This window comes from Pyrus communis, chromosome 11 (assembly GCF_963583255.1).
Source record: "Pyrus communis chromosome 11, drPyrComm1.1, whole genome shotgun sequence".
Classification (NCBI taxonomy): domain Eukaryota; kingdom Viridiplantae; phylum Streptophyta; class Magnoliopsida; order Rosales; family Rosaceae; genus Pyrus; species Pyrus communis.
This window is the reverse complement of record NC_084813.1, coordinates 26,407,914-26,428,327: the sequence shown is the minus strand read 5'-3', so window position 1 is coordinate 26,428,327 and position 20,414 is coordinate 26,407,914. Positions and strand designations below refer to the sequence as shown.

The following is a 20,414-nucleotide window of genomic DNA, read 5'->3' as shown; positions in this document are numbered from 1 at the left end:
GTAAAATATGTTTTACGGATACATAAGTTATTGGTGTCAATACACGCAACATGTACTTGACTAGCTAAAACTCATTAGACGGAACCAAAACGGCAGTGGATGAGATCAAAATATAAAAAAATGGGTCTCAATAAGATGTTTTGTGTGTTGATCATAAAGATGAGATGATCTGCCAAACATCTCCTCACACTCAAATTTTCTCTCCCGATAAGTAATGTAACAGTATAGCCTTGACAGCAATAGAAAATGAAAATGATGCTAAACCTTATCCAAAAGTCCAAGAAGGCAATAACAAGTTAACAACAAATGCAACACCAAAGCATTTAAAATTCGAAGATAAGGCTAATTAAACTGGGTTAATTATGTTCTTTCTAGCCCTAAGGGATTCTTATTCCCCTCTTCCAAGGGCTTAAATCCAAATTATAAAGCATCCAAAGCTCCTTTTTATATACTTTTGCTCTATTCTTTCTCCTCCTCTTCCCTTGTTCTTCTGCTGTGACATCTTCTTGTTTTGACAATGAAAGATTGGGCAGCTCCGCTGATAGCATCCGCGCTCTTTGCGTTTCTGTCGCCGGGATTGGTGTTTCAGATGCCGGGAAAGGAACGTCCCTTGGAATTCATGAACATGAAAACGAACATCGCATCGATGTTCTTGCACGCCGTGATCTATGGTTTGCTCCTCATTCTGTTTCTTATTATTCTTGACATTCACATCTATGCTTAGGATCCAAGAAATGTGGTTTGGCACACCAGCTGAAAGGAGGAGTTAATTCTGTTGTTTTACTTGCTTTTATTAACTACTTACTAGTTACCTTCCTGGCTTCTGCTTTGTGCAAATAAGAAATTATAGCAATCTTTTATATTTTCCAAGGTCTTTATGCTTTCATTTACCTTCCATAATCTGCATAAATGTAAATCTTTCGTGACGAAATCTCGCTAACAAGGATCTCACAGAGCTGCAATAACACATGATCTTGACATGTAACTGAGAGATCAGCAGATTATTTCACATTTTTTCCCTTTGATTAACTTTATTTAGTTAGTTAATCAATTTAGAAGTTCCCCAGTAAAAGCTTTAGCAAGAAACTCACCTAGCAGAAACATGGAGGCTAATGAAATTAAGCTTGTGTGTTCTAATTCTTAATCACTTACTTAGGCTAATTCTACGCTAAACATTCACATAATTCTCGACTCTACCATTGATTAAGTTTGTGTATCAAACTTTAAAATCAATGGGACAAACAATGACCAACGATCCTAACGAGTAATTTAAATCTCCGAAACAAGGGGAGGAAAAACAAACATTAGTGCAAGATCAAATTCAGATGCAGAGCCAAACAAGCTAATTAAGGTGTACAAGTAAAGTTGAGACGAGATAATACGTTGGTGCCTTTTAATTAAGCGACAATTAAGAGCCAACATACATGTGGACACCAATGGCTAATAAGAAGATACAAATGAGAGCAAAGTAGATTATGGAATGAACCAGTATGGACACTCCACTCGTCTGAAAGTTTCCGAACTCCACGAACCGGTTCTTTCCCGGCATCTGAATCAGCAGTCCTGGTGTCAGCAATATGAACAGCACCACTGCTATGAAAACCGGCCCCCAATCCGACATATCGAAGAAATCTCGATCTCTTGATCTCTCCCAAAACTTAACAGATGTGTTTAGCTGTGATCTGCTAATATAATGAGTGGGATAAGGGTTGGGTCGTACGAGGGAAAGAAAGATGAAAGGTGTGCATGATTATAAAGTTGAGCATTTGGGAGGAAGAGACAAGGAAAGAAAAGTTGTGTGTAAGGTTAGAGTATCAAGCTATTCCAATTTCCCTCGTTCACATTTCCGAGTAGTTTGGTAGTTTACACTTCACATCACATGCATCCTAAATAAAGGAAGCTTCTCACATGACACTCAACCCTACAAGAATGCTACTCAACTCTACTTTTGCTATAGGTGGTGAATTGGGCAAACGATGCCCATTTACAAAAAATCTGACATATCCTACTATTGCGTAATTATGTAGCCTGCGTTACGCGATCAAAACAATAAACACGTAATTATATAGTCAGTAACATGTAATAATCTCTCATTAGTTTAACCAGACTTCTAATGTCTTTAGGAACCATAAGAAATTAAGATAAGAAGATTGATGGTAGGGAGCTTTCTTGTCACTAAAGCATTATTATGGTATAAATGTTGCTGGTTTTCCTTTTCCTTTACTGATAATCCTATTAATTATTGGATCCCTTGCCTTCAATCAAATTATAATAATGATTTCGGTGGAGCATTTGGATCTCAAAAGACACTTTTCAGTTGCTTAAGGGATCATTTTGGTATTTAACTAAAAGACTTTTGTTCGCTATTCATATACTTTCCTATCTTTTTTTTATACAATGATCAGGTCAGTAATAATTTGATATTGAATTGTTTATTTAGAAGAGTCGAAATTAACATGTATATAAGAAAGAAGCACAAAAAAAAAAAAAAAAATTGAATGGGGGTATCTCGAAGCAATATACTAACATTAAAATTAACAAATATGGTTAAAAATTAGACTGCTCGGTAGTCTAGACTACTCCGAATACAAGCCACCAATATTATTAAGAATGAACTGCTAATTTAGTCTCTAAATTATCACCTCAGTGAAAATTAGATTCCTAAATTATTATTTTTTCAGAAAAATCAGTCATTAGATTATAAAAATCTGCCAATTACATCCCTAATATCATTCGAAGCTACTATATTTAATTTTCTGTCAATTTAAGTCACATTACTTGCATGTGATACACATTGGATGATAGATTGATAGTTTTTCATAAAGAAATAGTGCATAGACTTAACTTAGGAGGGTAAATTAGACGTTTGATTTGCAACCTATATGAAATGCTAAGGACTTATAAGCAAGGAAATAACGGTATTACACTCTAAAGTGTGTCACGTGACTTGAGTTGACTAAAAATGAGATAAAATAGCATTGAATATAATAGTAGGAATGAAATTAGCATTTTTTAATGAGTTTATAGACTTATTTTACCGAAAAAAATGATTCAAAGACTTAACTTTCACTGAAGTAATAGTTCAAGAACTGAATAAGCACTTTACCCTATTATTAAATATGATGTATTACTTAGCCATGTTGTACCACATGTAGATACTAGGTCTCCGTGAGCTTATGGTAGCTCCGTCCATAAGCAAATACTAGGTCACTTTTATTTTCTATTAATAAACGAAAAACAATGGACTATTAGATAACCCGAGCCCAAATATTCAAAGCTGACAAACCCAACTGAACAAATGGATGTGGGCCGTGGAACTACAAAATCCAGTAAGGAAAAGATCCTTTTGAAAGTGGGGAAAAAAATGGAAAATTGGAAAAGACGTCGACAGCAGGGTTCGAACCTGCGCGGGCGAAGCCCAACAGATTTCAAGTCTGTCTCCTTAACCACTCGGACATATCGACATTGATGTCATGAAAGCCCTAGATGTGTCATCTTAAAGGTGCCAACTCTACGTTAAACGTGGCACATTTTGGATTGATACAAAGGAAAACGACAACTCCTTAATAACAAGATCCAGAAAATATTATTTCTAATTATTTCAGGATTAGTATATTGCTAGTCATTATAAAGCAAAATATTAATTGGAGTCCTTACATTAATTATTCGGAAAATGAGATGATTCATCAATTAGAAAAACATAGAGCAGATCACATGATCTATGTTGTTTAACTTTTTCCACATTTATATAAGTTAGAGTCCACTTACGAAATGTTACATAGCACTACTTTATGCAATAAAATAAATGCTAAAATGGCAACCTACTTCACTCACACTTTCACAAAAGGTGGATCTTTCGTTTTAGGTGATGCTATTTACATATTTATTTTTTTTGCACATTCATTTTTAATTGTTGTTTTTATCTTTTAAAAAAAAATTTATTTAACAATCGATGATTAAAAATGATGTGTAAGAAATAAAATCAAATGTATGATAGCACCACCCTTCGTTTTTCGGACCAAAATAAAGGGGATAATATTCTTCCTTTTTTACCTTTTTCACAAAAGTAAAGCAAAAAATGAAACATGAAAAGCTTTTAATCAAGCACACGATTGTAATTTGAAATGATTAGGTCGGTTTTTGAGTTTTAAGAATCCAATTTAACTTTTATGAATCATTAAAATGAATCACAGTAAATCACTTTGAACAAATAAAAAGTAATATTCTCCATTTATACCAAATAATCTGACCAAATCAACGTAAAAAATGATAAAGATATTATGTTTAAAGTGAATTTTTTTATAGATTATTTGTCCTTTATGTTAGAAGTGATGATATGATATGTAATAGCCATATGCACTTATGCTAAAAATATTATAAAACATTATAGCACTTATGCTAAAAATATTATAAAACATTATGTTAAAAATATACGAGATCCCGAAAAATCATGAATAATGGTAGCATTTCTCTTTCCATAGATGCCGCGCCCAAAAACAAAAATTTAAAAATTACGATTGGAATGCATATCACCATCATCCACCCGCCATCATCATCATCATCATCATCATCATCATCCAGCACATCAGCATGTGTCCAAATCATCATCATCGCCATCAAAAATTTAAAAATTAAGATTGGAATGCATGTCAGCATGTGTCCAAATCCAGCACATCACCATCATCCAACCGCCTGCCTACCACACTCATCACTGGAATGCATATCTTCTTCTTCTTCTTACTCATCTTCTCGTAAAAAAGAAAACCCAACAAAAAAAAAATAACTCTCTTTTTTTCCAAATCGTCGAAAGTTATCACTTTTCTGTGATGGGTCGGGTGCAGGAGAAGCTGCGGTCGTTCTTCAGCAACAGATGGCTGGTTTTTGTGGCGGCAATGTGGGTGCAGTCATGTGCGGGAATTGGCTACTTGTTCGGGAGCATATCGCCGGTGATCAAGAGCTCCATGGACTACAATCAGCGGCAGATTGCGCGGCTGGGTGTGGCTAAAGATCTCGGGGACAGCGTTGGGTTTTTGGCGGGGAGCTTGTGCGAGGTGTTGCCGTTGTGGGCGGCGCTGCTCGTTGGTGCTCTGATGAACTTTGTTGGGTACGGTTGGGTTTGGCTTGTTGTTACTGGTCGAGCTCCTTCCTTGAATTTGTGGGCTGTGAGTATCATATCTAACCAAAGTTCTTTGCTTTTCTTGTATTTTTTTCTGCTTTTGTTACTTTTTTGATCTAGTTTGATCGTGTGTTTTGCCATTGTGGATGGTTTTTGGCGATTTTCGCATCCCGTTTTCTTGTTCTGCACTTTTACCTTATTTCTGGCTCTTGATTTCGTTTGGTAATCCAATCCAAAGGCTAAAAGATAGGGAGGAGTGAGGAGTTGAAAAGGGGATTGCGAAAATTTCTTTTCGTTCAGTTTGCGGATATATTGATTGAAACTCTGGAAACGGATAGTGTTTTTTGGTATGTATGGTTTGTGAGGTTGAGTTGATAAGAAGAAGCTTAATGTTAATTTTTCCATAAAAAAGGAGTAATCTTTTGCCTTAAACTTGTTACTTTCTTATAAATTAGCAATCTTTTTGGTTGACCACTTGCAGTGAATTGAGTATATATACATGCTGTTTAAGGCTCTGTTTGGTCTGTGGAATCAGCATTTCTGCAATTTTCTGTGGTCTAAGCAAAGCGTAAAGTACGCTGAAAAAAAGAAGAAAGAAGGGCTTTTTCAATGAGCATTTGGAACTTTAGACATTCTTTTGTTGTATATTATGTCTTTTCCTTGATGCGTTTTTCTTATTTTCTCAAAACTTGCCATTTGTAGTGGCTACTGGATATAGCCATTTTTGTGTCATATGTTTTGATAACAAAATTTGCTCACTGTGTCTGCGATTTGCTATGATGGAACAAAATTGGTCATTCTCGTAGAGTAAGTAGTTTCTGGTTTGTAATTAGATCTTCTACCGCGTTAGTAAACCTCGTTCATAAAAACTTTTGATAAAGCAACATGTTTATAACAAACATACAAACCATTTAAGCATTATGATTAGCAATGGGGGGTTGGTGCCTATGCCATGTATTCTTTTAAATGATTCGGTATTACTTTTTGTTATCTTGCCTTGGTTTAGTCTTTAACAGTTACAATTTTCAATTTTGCAGATGTGTATTCTTATATTTGTGGGAACAAATGGCGAGACCTTCTTCAATACCGTTGCTTTGGTCTCTTGTGTGCAAAACTTCCCAAAAAGTCGGGGTCCTGTGGTTGGAATTCTCAAGGGCTTTGCTGGGTTGGGAGGCGCAATTCTGACTCAGATATATGTGATGATCCATTCACCAGATCATGCATCTTTGATTTTCATGGTTGCGGTTGGTCCAGCAATGGTGGTTTTTGCTTTAATGTTTATTGTCAGACCGGTTGGAGGTCACAGACAGGTCCGGCCAACTGATGACTTGAGCTTCACGTTTATTTATAGTCTGTGCCTCCTATTAGCTGCTTATTTGATGGGGGTCATGCTAGTTGAAGATCTCATTGATTTGAGCCACACCGTGATGATTATATTTACAGCGGTTTTGTTTGTGCTCCTGTTGATTCCCATAGTGATTCCCATTTCGTTGAGCTTTTCTTCCGAGTCAAGATCTCTAGAAGAAGAGGCACTCCTGCCCGAGCCACAGAAACAAGACCCTGGGAAGTCTGGGCACGATGCTAATGAGGTAATATTTAGTGAGGTGGAAGACGAGAAGCCTAAGGAAATGGACTTACTTCCAGCATCTGAAAGGCAAAAACGAATTGCACAATTGCAATCGAAACTATTCCAAGCAGCTGCCGAGGGAGCAGTTAGGGTAAAGAGGAGGACAGGTCCGCATAGAGGGGAAGACTTCACCCTGACACAAGCTTTGATCAAAGCAGACTTTTGGCTTATTTTTTTCTCACTACTCTTGGGTTCAGGATCTGGTTTAACAGTGATTGATAACCTCGGTCAGATGAGCCAGTCTCTCGGGTATGACGATACACATATATTTGTATCCATGATCAGCATCTGGAACTTTCTTGGTCGGGTTGGTGGCGGTTACTTCTCTGAGATTATTGTGAGGTATGAACTGAATACATTCTCATCTAGAGTTTATGTAGAGCATTATTTAAACTTGGGTTTGTGACTTCTCAATTCTCATCCATCGCTACGCATTTGATAGGGACTATGCTTATCCAAGACCGGTAGCAATGGCTGTGGCACAATTCATTATGGCAATTGGGCATATCTTCATTGCTTTCGGATGGCCAGGGGCAATGCACATCGCCACCATCTTGGTTGGGCTAGGCTATGGGGCACATTGGGCGATAGTGCCAGCTGCTGCTTCTGAATTGTTTGGCTTGAAAAAGTTTGGGGCTTTGTACAATTTCCTCACAATTGCAAACCCTGCTGGTTCGTTGCTCTTTTCTGGTGTGATTGCTAGCAGTATATACGACTTTGAAGCTGAGAAGCAAGCTCATCAGCACCATCACCTGCATATGAGTCCAGGAACATCAGTTTTCCAAGGCATGCTTCGAATGGACGTGCCAAAGTGTGACGGTTCTATATGCTTCTTCTTAACTTCGTTAATCATGTACGGATTATGCATTGTTGCCTTTGTTTTAAGCATGATTCTGGTACATCGGACTAAGATTGTATACGCCCACCTGTATGGAAAATCACGTCCAGCTGGGCTTTCATGAGCTGAGGATTCCATCTAATACATCCTGTATTTTTTTTCTGTGTCAAACCACATTGTATTTCTTCCAAATTGTTTTGATGTTTCTATACTTTGTCTGAGGTTGTGTAGATTGTTTGTGTGTTTTTGTAACCACATTTCAAGGATGATGGAGGCAAGTGCACGCCTCTTCAGTACTCTCGAGGATCAGTGTCCCAATTCAGTGCTATGTATGGTCATGTAAGATTGTCTTTTCGAGTATAAGAACGTTGTATTGAATTTTGCCGGTCAATTGACCTTGAAATTTTGTTGTTTCGTGATCAGTTGTGTCCATAATTTTCCCATGAATGAATTGAAAGATTGTCTCTTAGAACAGTTACAATTGTTATGAAAAACTTAAATTCCTGAGAATTAAGTTCTTTGGAGATTATCGGGTGCTTGTTAACCCTATTAATTAGAACCAGTAGGTTATGCCATGATGAATATTTCTTAGCTTTCGATGATCATGAATTGAAGGTGGTGCAGTGTCTCCTGATCCCCCCTTGATTACCAGTCTTAAAACGGAATCTTCCAAGCTTCCTCATGGCAGCGACGAGGCTCCGTTGAAGTTACCTGTGTTCTTAGCAAAATCAAGGACAATGTGCTGTGATGCAGAGCCAGAGAAAAGAACCTGATCTGAGCTCAACAACCCTTTCCCAGCAACCCGTGAGGCTTTCGAGATGAGTCCATCACGGTGTCCCAATTCGACATTGAATGAAGGGCCTCCTGCATGCAGAAAATTTGAATGTGGAACATGAGAGAGCTAGTTCACTGTCTAGTGGATGCGCACCGCAACTCATATGAGTCTCAAGACAACACTTACAAAGAATACACAATCCCGGGCAGTCATAGCCAAGATGTCAGCACAAGAGACGACACCGGGTCTTTGTGCTTCCACTGCTTGCTTTGCCCTGCTTGCTTTGCCTTGATCCCGGTGTCAAACCCGTCTCCTGCTAACGACAGTTTGTCAGTGAAGTCCTTCTCTGCATCCCCGTTTGGTGAAGCAAAATCATGATCGATGCTTCGCATCCCTGCCTTGAATATTGCGAAGTTCAAATGAAGTTGGGAACTTTGAATGCAACGTTAATCTCTAAACCAGGTCTCTCTCAAGAGGGCCGGAAATCATATACCATGCAAATAGGCCCATATACAGATGGCCTTATAGTAAGTCGGCAAGCCCAAATCTCTCATGGTGGGCTGTATTGGTGAGGACGAAGCCCAAAACGCGTACGCACTTAGAAGCCGCTTAATATTTCGAAATTTTTTTCATTGTGACGGAAATATGGATAGTGCATCACATGTTTTTAGGTAGGTGGTAAAAAATTTTATTTTTTAAGTTATTAACATTTTAACACATATATCTCATTATTTGTATAGTAATACGTGATGTACTAATGGAAAAAATCTCCTAATATTTCGTACGGTTGGAGCATACGAATCTTACGATACGCGATTCAAATTTCAAACGAGTCTATCTGAGGGCACACAGTTGCAGAGGAAGACTCTAAAGCACAACGGCCATGGCGTCGATGGATGTAGAAGAAGCACGACTGGTGTTTCCGCACTGGAAACCCCTCCGTCGAAGGTTCGCTCCTGAATCTCCTTTCTTCGCATCAGGAAACATTGAGAGGGAACTGCTCGCCAAACAGGTTTACATTTCTCTCTAATTTGGTGTAAATTTCATGAATTTTGATGTCATCTCAGATGATTTGCGTCGCTCGAGTCCGAATTTGAACTGGGGCTTTTAATCATCAGACGCAATTAGGAACTAGCATTTCAAAATTTTGCTAGCACATTTGAATTTTGGATTTTGGGTTGCTTTATGCTGTAATTTTGATTAGATTGCATTGGATTTAACCGAAGACGAAAAGCATCAGCTTCAAGAAATGGTAGATGAGCAAGGCAGGTATTCACATTTCATGGTTATATGAAATTAATGTACTGCAGTAAGACGCTATTGTTTGTTTTGTTGCTTTTTTACTTGATGTGAAGTGTGCTTTGCTTTTGCAGGGGGGTTTTCTGTCCGATTGTTGGTTGCGGTGCTCGCTTGAGTTCCTTGGAGGACTTTGAAGATCACTACAATGCACGGCACACCGCGTCTTGTTCTGTGTGCTCTAGAGTCTACCCAACGTCACGGTTGCTCAGCATACATGTATCCGAAGCACACGATTCTTTCTTTAAGGCGAAAGTGGCACGCGGCTATCTCATGGTATTTACTCTTTATTTTCCTCCTCGATTCGTGTTGGTATGGTCCATCATATGACATTTTTTCTTGCTTTCGAAATTGAGTTAGTTATGGCATAGTGACAGTTCCTCATTCATTTTTACTCAAATGTTGCTGGCTTTAAACTATGAGAGTTCTAGGGGAAGCAAAAAGAGAACCCAAACATGATCCAAGTCATTTCATAGTTTTTGTTCTCTCTTCTACCGTCTAGCTGTCAAGCTTGAGTTCCACTTGTAATGAATTGGCTAATCATTGAAATCCTTACCCTTAAACGGCATATCATTACCCTTCAAAGTTTCAAATAAGTGAACTAGTGTTATACTTAAAACTGAAGAATTGATCCGGCATTACTTAAAGTTCACAGCTTTTTCTAGATGATACTGTCTGTACAGATGTTTTCTGGTTTATATACTGAAAGGATGGTTTGCTTTCGTCTCTTGCACCAGGTTTTCGGTGACTATTCTTCTTGCACTTTTGTTAAAGCATTATTTGTTGGAAATGTTAGCGTTCTGTGTGAAGCAAGAACACAATCCAAACATTACCATAGAAGACTTTTCATACTTTTCTTTTCCTCTTGAATTCCACCATTAGCGCCTCGACTCAAGCTCATGGTTTTTCCTAGGTGATATCATTGTCTATAGATATGCTTTCTGGTTTATATACTGTTCGAAGATGAAAGGTTTCTCTATCGTGTTTTTGAGCATGCACTGGTTTAATCGTTCTAATTTTGTTTGGATTTCTGTGGTGTAACAGTATGAATGCCTTGTAGAAGGCTGCGGTTTGAAGTTCAAGAACTATAAAAGTCGGCAGCAACATCTGGTGGACAAGCATAAATTCCCCACTTCATTTGAGTTTTTCAAGAAGGCTCTTCCTTCCAAAAAACAGAGGCAGAAGAAGAACCAGCGGAGACAAGTTGTTCCGAAGAAGGCAGATTCATCTAGTACGCAAGTAGATAACGAAACCATGGATGGCCTTGTTTCTGCCGTCTCCAAATTAAGCACATCAGACTCGACCCCTTCAGCCATCAGCTTTGGTCGTCGACCCACTCGTGGCGTGGCATTCGTCCCAAGAGCCGTTCAACGTGAGAAAAAACCGGACTCTGCATAAGTTGGAATGCCGAGAACTCTTTCGGAAGATTTTGAATGTTGTACGTGATGATTAATTGTTGAACGGTTATGAGTGAGCAGCTTGCTACACCCTCTGATTGTAAGGATGTTTTAGGATCACTGATGTAGATGGAATATTTTCTTTTTTCTTTTAGCATAATGCAATAGTTCATCTGAAAGTGCTTTTAAAATTGCTGAAAGCGCTTTTGGTGAAAACGTTTTTGAAATAAGTACTTCTTAGTAAAAATGCAAGTAAATCACTTAAAATGCTTCCTCTAATAAGCACATAATTGATGTTTTTTGTAGAACACACTTCAAGTGCTTTTAAAATCTAAAATCATTTCCTTTAAAAAGCTTTTAAAATCTAAAATCATTTCCTTTAAAAACGTTTTCACTCATTTAAAAAGTAATTCCAAACGAGTCAAGAAATTCTCAAAACTAATGCACTTTCGATTCAGCTCATAACTTCGATATTCGTGTTCTTCGCTCCCTCAATTCTTCAGCTCGTCGGAAAAAATGGACGCCATCGATTCAGTGTTCAATCCGCTGAGAGAGTTCTCGAAGGACAGCGTCCGCCTCGTCAAGCGCTGCCACAAACCCGACCGTAAAGGTAATAATAACCCCATCCACTTCCAATCCAGTCCCATCCATTTCCTTCTTCGGATAATTAATCCAACCTGCATGTAATTTGTAACGTGATCCTGTTGATTTTAAAAACCTTCGAGATGCGATCTGTGCTTTGGACCGGACTAATCTATCCGGCGCGCCTTTTCTTTTCCGTGTGAATGTAACAGAATTCACGAAGGTGGCGCTCCGTACGGCGATCGGATTCGTGGTGATGGGATTCGTCGGATTTTTCGTGAAGCTGATCTTCATCCCGATCAATAACATCATCGTCGGAGCTGCTTAGGTAATGCCCTCTTTATATGATCAGTTTGCAACTTTGCATGCAATGAATTTGCAAATGGAACTTTGGAACTCTGATTTAGGCTTTCTTAATTACCATTTTCCATGATCTAATTTAGTTTAATTATATTTGGAAATGTGAGGGCAAGCCTTGACACGATTGTTCCTTTATGACCAAAAGGTTACGGGTTCGAGTTGTGAAAGAAGCCTCAAGTGTAAGGTTGAGTATTCCTTCAGACTATCACGAAGCGGAGAGTCTTGTTGGCTTAAGGTCGCCCATTATATTTGGAATTGTGTTTGTATTGAATTATCCTAATTTTGTATATGAAGGCAATTCATTGCTTGAGAAAGTTGCACAGTGGCACCGGTGTTCCATCTGTTTTATTAACTTGAATGACTGGATTCTGCGAGTCAAATGTGATTGGTTTTATACAGATTCAGGTGCGAATTGTTCCAATTTCCGAGTGTTTGATCATCATGTATGATTGCGTGGGAATGCTTGTAGTCGTGAATCAAGGGAATCACAGGATTTCTACTTAAAGATTAAGGTTCTTGATCATTGTTTCGCCAATTAAGCGTCGGTAAAATTTAATGTTTGTGCTGCAGGTCGTTTGGCACCTTCAAGTAGATGAAAGTTTGGCAGTGAACGCTAGGGAGGGCCAAGATCTACCATCACGATCTACCGTCACGGGCACTGTGATGTTAATCAGCGTTTTAGACATTTGTTTCTTCAAGGCTAGTTGAAATGATGTTTCTGAAGCAGTTGAGATTGTACGCTCTTTAACTTGTTCCACTATAAATCAAAAGATTTGGCCTAGCTCTATTTATTGACTTTGGTCAGTTCTGTGTGTCTGGTGATCCTTTCAGTTTGGAGTTTCATTTCTGTTCTATCATCTTCGAACATATGGAGAACGAAAATGAGAATCGGAGTGAGATTTTGCAGGCTCAACTGATCAGTAGACGAGAGGTACTAAAATTGCAAACTCAATACATGACTTGAGATTTTCCGGTGAAAGTGTTCTTATAAAATTTTACAAAAGGGAAAAGGAAAAGCAAGGCAAACGCAACTGCAAGATTGCTCAACATAGAATCGAGAAATTAACAAACCGGATTGGCATCTGCAGCATCAGCAGAAGCAAGTAGTAGCTCGGGTTTGTTTTGAAGGATGTAGCCTTCCTTTCTCGCTTTCTTACGTTCACGCTGTAGCCTGAAGTTCTCCCTCTTTTTAACCCGGTAGCTGTTGGGGTTCTCCGGCTGGACTTCTCGAGGGTAAACACTAATCTGCGGACAATACAAATCAACGATTCGTGTTAGCATACAACACGCAGACAATCAAACCACAAAACATGACGGGTTTCAGAACTACAGATCATATACCTTCTTCTTGTCGGGTCCAAACTTCTCAAATTTAACCATGCCATCAATCAAAGAGAATATGGTGTGGTCCTTGCCGAGCCCCACATTCTTCCCCGCATGGAACTGATAATTTGATGCCAAAACAAACCCAGAAGTCACAACAACATTCTACGTTTCTACATGTGCCAAAATGAAAATGATTTCCACACGTTCTCTTTTTTTTTTTTTTTTTTTTTTTCTTCTCTCTATACAGTTGCATAACAAACATCCATCTAAACAAAATGAACACGACGCACATATAAACAAGTAAACCCGAACGCTACCCATTGCCAATCCCTTGCTTCAAGTACCCAAATTCAAGTTCGACACAGTTCATTTCCTTCTCAAATTGGTTTAAATTATAAGAAAATCAATGAAAAATATTTGAAAACTTTGAATTTTAACTGACAAAATATAGGGTAAACTAAATAATACATAATTGACTTTTTAATGTAAAAATATAATATAGTGCCATTCTTTTAATTATTCCTAAATCCTACCATGCCACAAAATAATAATAATAATAATAATAACCAATTTTCTCAGAAAAATGGGGTGAAATCGAAGTTACCTTGGTGCCACGCTGGCGGACAATGATGGAGCCAGCCTTGGCGACCTGGTCGCCGTAAATCTTGACGCCGAGCCTCTGGCCTTTGGAATCACGTCCGTTCTTGGTACTCCCAGCTCCTTTCTTGTGCGCGTTTTGAATCGTCAATGGAAGTCTCTGTGGGCCCGACGACGCTAACGACTGCTTGGGACCCAGTTGCAGAGAACCCAAATCGCCTCTGAAGAAGGAGGACGACGACGAGCTGGAGGTGGATGTTGGGTGGAGAGACAGCCCTCTGAAAGCTCCGACTATGTTGAAACTCATGGACGCAACCGCCATTTCTGAGAAATTATTAAGTTTCGTAAACAGAAGAGTGTGAATTTGTTGACAGCCAAGCTTATAGCTTTGGACGAAGAAAGAAGAGAAAAGGACAAGATAGCGAAAACCTTATCCTGGAGGCTGCTGATTGGGTATCACTGCCGAGTGCGTTCTAATTTTTTATTGGGGCCGTTTGTACTTAGTCCATTGGGCTTGAGCTATAAGCCCACATCCCCGAGAGGGTTTTGGTCCGGTAGCCGCACATGTGGTTGTCTTACCATGACTTACTTGGTGGAACCGTAAAGGGTTGGGTGAGGCCATATACAAAAAAGTCTTCGGATTTGTCTTTCATTGGACATATAAACCATATCGTTCACCACACGTGAGATGATGCATTGCGCGGTTTGTGTTCCTAGTACTAAAAAATTTGTCCAAATTTAGCACAGATTTTGAATGAGTCGAAATTAAAATATAATATCTATAATATTCAAAATTCTTAAACTATGTTTAACATTGCTAATGCGTAAAATCTTGAGGCTGAGCTGCCCCTGGCCTCTGATTCCCAACGGTGACCCAGATCATAATCTAAGCAAGTTTATTTCTTATTTGTTGTCTCAAGCAATCGCTGTGAACAACGAATTTTGAAAGAATACCCACAAGTATGAAGTATATATCATCAACGTATGAAGTAGCATTCACCAAAAGAACACACACAAGTACATATATTACTGACCTGAATAAGAAGTTTACATCTTAGGAATACATAACATATTATTATTAAAGAATTAACATTGCATTAATAATGCCTTGTTACGCAAGTACAAATGAAAAGAAGCCTTGGATTTAAACAGTCTGCAAACTGCAGGGATGAAAATCGTTGCACTCGAAAACATAGGAACGAAAGTGGTGATAAAATATGAACCTGCTAGGGTTTCGTGGGTTCTAGGGTTTAACCCATGAGAGAGAAGTGTTGAAGATGGTTTTGTATATTTGCTTAATGAAACAATTACAAGATGAAACATATATATAGGGAAGAAAAAGAACATAAGCCTAATTTTGCCTAACTTACCTAACTTGCTTGACTAACCTAACTTGCCTAACTTTGAACAAGAAAATTGACTAGCCTACCATTATTCCAACATGTTTATTTCAAGCATTTTAACACTCCCCCTCAAGTTGGAGTGTGAATGCCGATGACACCCAACTTGCTAATTAAGACCTCAAATTGTGCCGAGCTTAGTGGTTTGGTGAACAAGTCTGCAGGTTGATTCGAGGTCCGTATGTAAGCTGTTTGCACCGCTTCAAGGTGTGGTTGTCGTGGCTTGTCCATGAATTAACCACATAAGTCAGGTCAGGTCGCGTGATGGTTAAGTAAATCAGCCTCCCTACGAGTCGCCTGTATGAAGAAGGATCATGTAGGAGCGTCCCATCAGTTTGTGTAAGGGACAGGTTTGGTTCCATTGGTAATCGTGAGGGCTTCGCACCAAGGAACCCAACATCTTCTAGTATTTCCAACGCATATTTGCGTTGGCACAAGGCAATCCCTTGTTTAGATCTTGCAACTTCTATCCCCAAAAAGTATTTGAGTTTTCCCAAATCCTTTAGTTTAAAATGTTGGGAAAGGAAGAGTTTAGTCTCTTCAATTTCTCTCAAATTGTTACCTGTAAGTATCACGTCATCACATAAACTTTTAAGTTTAGTGAAGTAAGAACTTACACTCATATTGTTTTGGACGCAATCATGAATCTCGTTCTCAACATGGAACAGCTGAACTATATTCACATGTGAGAACCTCTCCTGCAGATCGGTCCACATTTGTCGAGCATCCTTGTAGTTGATGACACTCCCTGAAATTTCCTTTGTCATGGAGCCTAGTAGCCATGTCTTGACAAAGTTGTTGCAGCGATTCCATTGCTGCAGTTCCTCAAAATATCCTCACTTGGTTTGTTGATCGTCCCGTCAACAAAACCAAGTTTGTTCTTGACCGTTAAGGCCATACTCATGGATTAAACCCATGTGTTGTAGTTGAAATTTCCTTTGTCATGGAGCCTAGTAGCCATGTCTTGACAAAGTTGTTGCAGCGATTCCATTGCTGCAGTTCCTCAAAATTATCCTCACTTGGTTTGTTGATCGTCCCGTCAACAAAACCAAGTTTGTTCTTGACCGTTAAGGCCATACTCATGGATTAAACCCATGTGTTGTAGTTGTCTTCCACCAATGGTTGTGGTACGAGGATTGCACCAAGTTGATCTGAGTGGTGGAGATAGAGTGGGTGGTTGGGACTTTCCCATTTTGAATGAGAGGCCATGCCTAGAATGGTTGACCTCGTGGAAGATTGCACCAGCAATAATCTCAAGAAATCTTTTCTGATGTGGAAGATCAGTCAAAACTGCAACCACAGAGCATACTCGAAATTTCAAGAGACTTTACAACCAATGCTCTACCAAGATGTTCCCAGGTTGATCAGAGGGGTGTAATAAAAACGGGTTCGAGAGATCAGTAGCCATCTCTAATGGTTTTGTGTTGGTTCCTGAATCACTCATGATGACGATGTTGTTGGTTGTGGTGCGGAAGCATTGAAGATAGGTGGGGTATTCAGAGTCACCAGAAACGGCGCTCTGATACCATGATAAAATATGAACCTGCTAGGGTTTCGTGGGTTCTAGGGTTTAACCCATGAGAGAGAAGTGTTGAAGATGGTTTTGTATATTTGCTTAATGAAACAATTACAAGATGAAACATATATATAGGGAAGAAAAAGAACATAAGCCTAATTTTGCCTAACTTACCTAACTTGCTTGACTAACCTAACTTGCCTAACTTTGAACAAGAAAATTGACTAGCTTACCATTATTCCAACATGTTTATTTCAAGCATTTTAACAAGTGGAACATTGCAAAAGCTGATGGGACTGAAAACATGTTTTAGCCTGTAAAAGAGGGAATACAGAAGTGAATGAACAATTGATACCTGAAAGACCAGAATGGTGCTGGTTTTGTTGGCCACTCATGGCAACAAAACACCAAGTCACTGTGACTTACCCAGTGAAGTAAAATGTGGGGTGGCAGTTAGGTACAAAGCATTCTTTCTCTTACAGGTCAGTCCTAAACTCTCCGTCATGTCAAGTTCGTCTGGATTCATCCCATTCGTCAGTTTCCAATCGAAGTGGTAGAGCAATTCAGCGAGAGCAAGTTCAATCACGGTAACACCAAATGACATGCCTGGACATATTCTTCTGCCGGCACCAAATGGAATGAACTCAAAGTCAAAACCCTTAAAGTCAACAGAAGAGCCATGAAACCTCTCTGGCTTAAAACACTCAGAATCTGCCCCCCATATATCTGGGTCTCTTCCCATTGCCCATAGATTGATAATTACTTTTGATTTAACTGGTAATTTATATCCGCCAACTTGAACTGTGTCCCTTGCTTCTCTTGGGAGCAAAGCAAGTGGAGAGTGTAACCTCAGAGTTTCTTTCACCACCGATTTCAAGTAGTCCAACTTTTTAACATCTCTTTCTTCAGTAACTTTGCTTTTCTTTCCTTCAAATTGGACAACTAACTGTCTCACTTCAGCTTGAGCCTTCTTCATGATTCTTGGGTTTTTCATCAACTCTGACATTGCCCATTCTATGGTAGTAGCTGAAGTCTCACTTGCTGCAGCGAAGATGTCCTGCACATAACAAATTTTTTTTGACTGAGTTAGACTGTAAGGACGACATTGGTGTGTGGGGCAAAATGTGTAGCATGACAATAATTGATTTTCAATGTGCGGGACCAAAATCATGAGTTTCAAAAACGTAAGCAACCATTTGTGATAAAACCCCTTCATATATTTTCATTAAGTGATGAATGACGACAAAGATGAAATGTCTACAGTACAACAAAGCAAGTCTACATTACTTACCAGAATGATATCTTTTATCTGATTGGTAGTGAAGATGAACTCCGCCTTATTGGACTCTTTAAGTTTTAGAAGTACGTCGACAAAATTTTCCTCCTCCCCCTCCTCCGTTTGGTCATTGCCTGCTGTAGTAGTACTAGTACTAGTACTACTGATCATCAAGTCCTTTTTTGATCTTTTGGTCTTATGATCATTGATGATATTTTCGAGAATCTTACCGAGCTTGCTTTGTATGTCTTTCAAAGCAGGGATCGACCCAGTAACGAACCCAAGAAAACTGAGTGAAGGAAACAAATCAGGAATATCAAACCCACTAGCAAGTTTGTTTACTTCATCTAGTAGCGAAAGGAACTCCGTTTGGTCTTTGCATTTTTTCCCAAATGCTGCCTTTGACACCACGTCATTTACGAAGCTGCAGCACCTGTCACTAAAATTGATGGCAAGTCCCTTGTGAGACATTGAGCCAATGGACTCAACAAGATTCTGTGCCTCTTCTTCTCTTATGGATCTGAAAGACTGCACACGTTTCGTGCTCAGTAGCTCGAACATACAAACCTTTCTCAATGATCTCCATAAATCTCCATAAGGAGCAGAGATTACACCTCCTTGACCAAAAGACAAAACCTCTGTCGCCAAAATAATAGGCCTCTGCGCAAATGCAAGCTCATGAGTCTTCAGAACCTCCCGGGCAGCTTTGGCCGATGAAATAATAACGGCCTCTAATTGACCCAGTTTAAGGTGCATGATGGGTCCATGTTTCTTGGCCAAGTCTCTAAATGTGTGGTGTGGCAGTGGACCGACCATTTGATGCAAGTTTCCAATAATCGGCAGCTTCCATGGCCCTGGGGGTGAGTTTAGGCCTCCGGCTCTGGATCGCTTCCAAAAAATCACCAGGATGCAGACAAGGAGAGAAATGAAAACAGGAAAATAAGGCCCTTCGACAATTAGACTCATAATTTGATCCAGATAAGCTGTGATCAATTTCATCACGACTTTGAGGTACTTTACTTGCAAATCAAAGCACTTAAATGTGGATCGATATGTTGAAAGTGCTTAAGGTCTTCTCAAGGTAAATGCTAGTTTTTGAATTGGAACAAAACAAAAATAAATAATCATGAGGAGTGCAACTGTGGAACAACAAAATAAAATAAATGCATTTGGAGTGCAATGTGCGAAGCAAGTACATAAAATACTAGATAATAATGCTGGAGACATTTTCCAACCAAGATGCCTGTGTGTTCCAGCTAGATGCTTAAGTTAGCCTGTGCAATTTTCTATTTGCATATGTGCAAAGCAAGTTCATAACATATCACACGCCCCTTTTTTTACTTGCTACACGTTTATAATGATTATGTTTTTTTTATCACAAATTAAAAAAGATACGTGAGAGGTAAAAAGAGATATGTGAATGACACTACCATTTGAATTACATTATCAGCATGATACTCGTCCCAATGTCGAAAGAGATACAAATTATGGAACCCCCTCCCTGACTAATAAACAAAATCTTTTGAGTCAGATTGTAACACTTTCATTCGTTGTTACTCTACTCAATTTTATTAAAGTGTTTAGGGATGAATTCCAGACCCAATGGTTGGTGATGAATTCTATGCCCATATTACGCTCTGCACGTCCTAGGTTCGATTCCAAATGAGAATAATAAATATATATTTTTAGAGTTGGTTTTGACTTTGTTAATAATAATCTACAAATTGAGCTTATATGAAATTATTTTGAACTCTCCCCTATTCTTACCATCACCAAAGCTACTTCAAATTCTTAATTTATCTAATCACACCTCTTTGTATACATATATATAATACCTTGTACCTTGATGCCACGCTGTCTTTCATGAAGTAAACCTCGGTGGCCAGGTCACAGGAAATCTCGACGGTGAGCTTGCTAGTATTCCTAGCTCCTTTCTTGCGCGCAATTCGAATTGTCAAGGAAATGTCTGTGACGAACCCAAATTGCCATTGAAAAAGGATGACGACGAGCTTGAGACTGAAGAAGCGATGCCACAACCATCATAATCAAAACAATAGAAATATGTATGAATTTAAGAAATTCTTGCTTCCTCTTATATTGGGCCTTGATTTTTCTGAACTAGTCTATTGGGCAATTGGGCCATTGGGTTTTTGTTTTTCGGGTTTAAACTTAAATAATTGATTTGGAGACCTTTTTTTATTCATACATATCTCTCTCTCTCTCTCTCTCTCTCTCTCTCTCTCTCTCTCTCTCTCTCTCTCTCTCTCTCTCTCTCTTCAAGAGGTAATTATGAAGAATAATGCTAGGT

General features: G+C 38.9%; 7 protein-coding genes and 1 non-coding gene across 8 annotated transcripts; 4 read left to right on the top strand and 4 right to left on the bottom strand.

The window, feature by feature from the left end:
• Positions 1 to 322: 322 nt before the first annotated feature.
• Positions 323 to 862, top strand: LOC137708433 (uncharacterized). Its single transcript, XM_068447513.1, has one exon. The coding sequence runs from the start codon at positions 518 to 520 to the stop codon at positions 722 to 724; it is 207 nt and encodes a 68-aa protein (XP_068303614.1). The 5' UTR covers positions 323 to 517; the 3' UTR covers positions 725 to 862.
• A 503-nt stretch (positions 863 to 1,365) lies between these two features.
• On the bottom strand, positions 1,366 to 1,938 carry LOC137708432 (uncharacterized). Its single transcript, XM_068447512.1, has one exon. It carries the CDS (start codon positions 1,619 to 1,621, stop codon positions 1,409 to 1,411), a length of 213 nt encoding a protein of 70 aa, XP_068303613.1. The 5' UTR covers positions 1,622 to 1,938; the 3' UTR covers positions 1,366 to 1,408.
• Positions 1,939 to 3,382: 1,444 nt separating this feature from the next.
• TRNAS-UGA (transfer RNA serine (anticodon UGA)) lies at positions 3,383 to 3,464 on the bottom strand. The gene has a single exon. It is a non-coding gene; the product is annotated as a tRNA-Ser (tRNA).
• A 1,301-nt stretch (positions 3,465 to 4,765) lies between these two features.
• LOC137708475 (protein NUCLEAR FUSION DEFECTIVE 4-like) lies at positions 4,766 to 8,268 on the top strand. Its single transcript, XM_068447558.1, has 3 exons — positions 4,766 to 5,162; positions 6,154 to 7,085; positions 7,186 to 8,268. The coding sequence occupies exons 1-3, from the start codon at positions 4,827 to 4,829 to the stop codon at positions 7,703 to 7,705; spliced, it is 1,788 nt and encodes a 595-aa protein (XP_068303659.1). The 5' UTR covers positions 4,766 to 4,826; the 3' UTR covers positions 7,706 to 8,268.
• Positions 8,269 to 9,198: 930 nt separating this feature from the next.
• Positions 9,199 to 11,223, top strand: LOC137749204 (uncharacterized). The gene is made up of 4 exons (XM_068489317.1): positions 9,199 to 9,368; positions 9,561 to 9,625; positions 9,730 to 9,928; positions 10,697 to 11,223. Exons 1-4 carry the CDS (start codon positions 9,240 to 9,242, stop codon positions 11,048 to 11,050), a joined length of 747 nt encoding a protein of 248 aa, XP_068345418.1. The 5' UTR covers positions 9,199 to 9,239; the 3' UTR covers positions 11,051 to 11,223.
• A 324-nt stretch (positions 11,224 to 11,547) lies between these two features.
• Positions 11,548 to 12,805, top strand: LOC137749271 (protein transport protein Sec61 subunit gamma-1-like). The gene is made up of 3 exons (XM_068489374.1): positions 11,548 to 11,659; positions 11,844 to 11,959; positions 12,562 to 12,805. The coding sequence occupies exons 1-2, from the start codon at positions 11,566 to 11,568 to the stop codon at positions 11,957 to 11,959; spliced, it is 210 nt and encodes a 69-aa protein (XP_068345475.1). The 5' UTR covers positions 11,548 to 11,565; the 3' UTR covers positions 12,562 to 12,805.
• A 130-nt stretch (positions 12,806 to 12,935) lies between these two features.
• Positions 12,936 to 14,323, bottom strand: LOC137707472 (large ribosomal subunit protein bL27c). The gene is made up of 3 exons (XM_068446347.1): positions 13,922 to 14,323; positions 13,333 to 13,434; positions 12,936 to 13,236 (listed from the first exon to the last, which is right to left on the bottom strand). The coding sequence occupies exons 1-3, from the start codon at positions 14,234 to 14,236 to the stop codon at positions 13,054 to 13,056; spliced, it is 600 nt and encodes a 199-aa protein (XP_068302448.1). The 5' UTR covers positions 14,237 to 14,323; the 3' UTR covers positions 12,936 to 13,053.
• Positions 14,324 to 17,242: 2,919 nt separating this feature from the next.
• Positions 17,243 to 19,333, bottom strand: LOC137709308 (desmethyl-deoxy-podophyllotoxin synthase-like). Its single transcript, XM_068448393.1, is given in 4 exon segments — positions 17,243 to 17,887; positions 18,122 to 19,106; positions 19,108 to 19,141; positions 19,303 to 19,333. Coding segments are annotated over 4 exon segments (1,695 nt in total).
• Between the last annotated feature and the right edge of the window lie 1,081 nt (positions 19,334 to 20,414).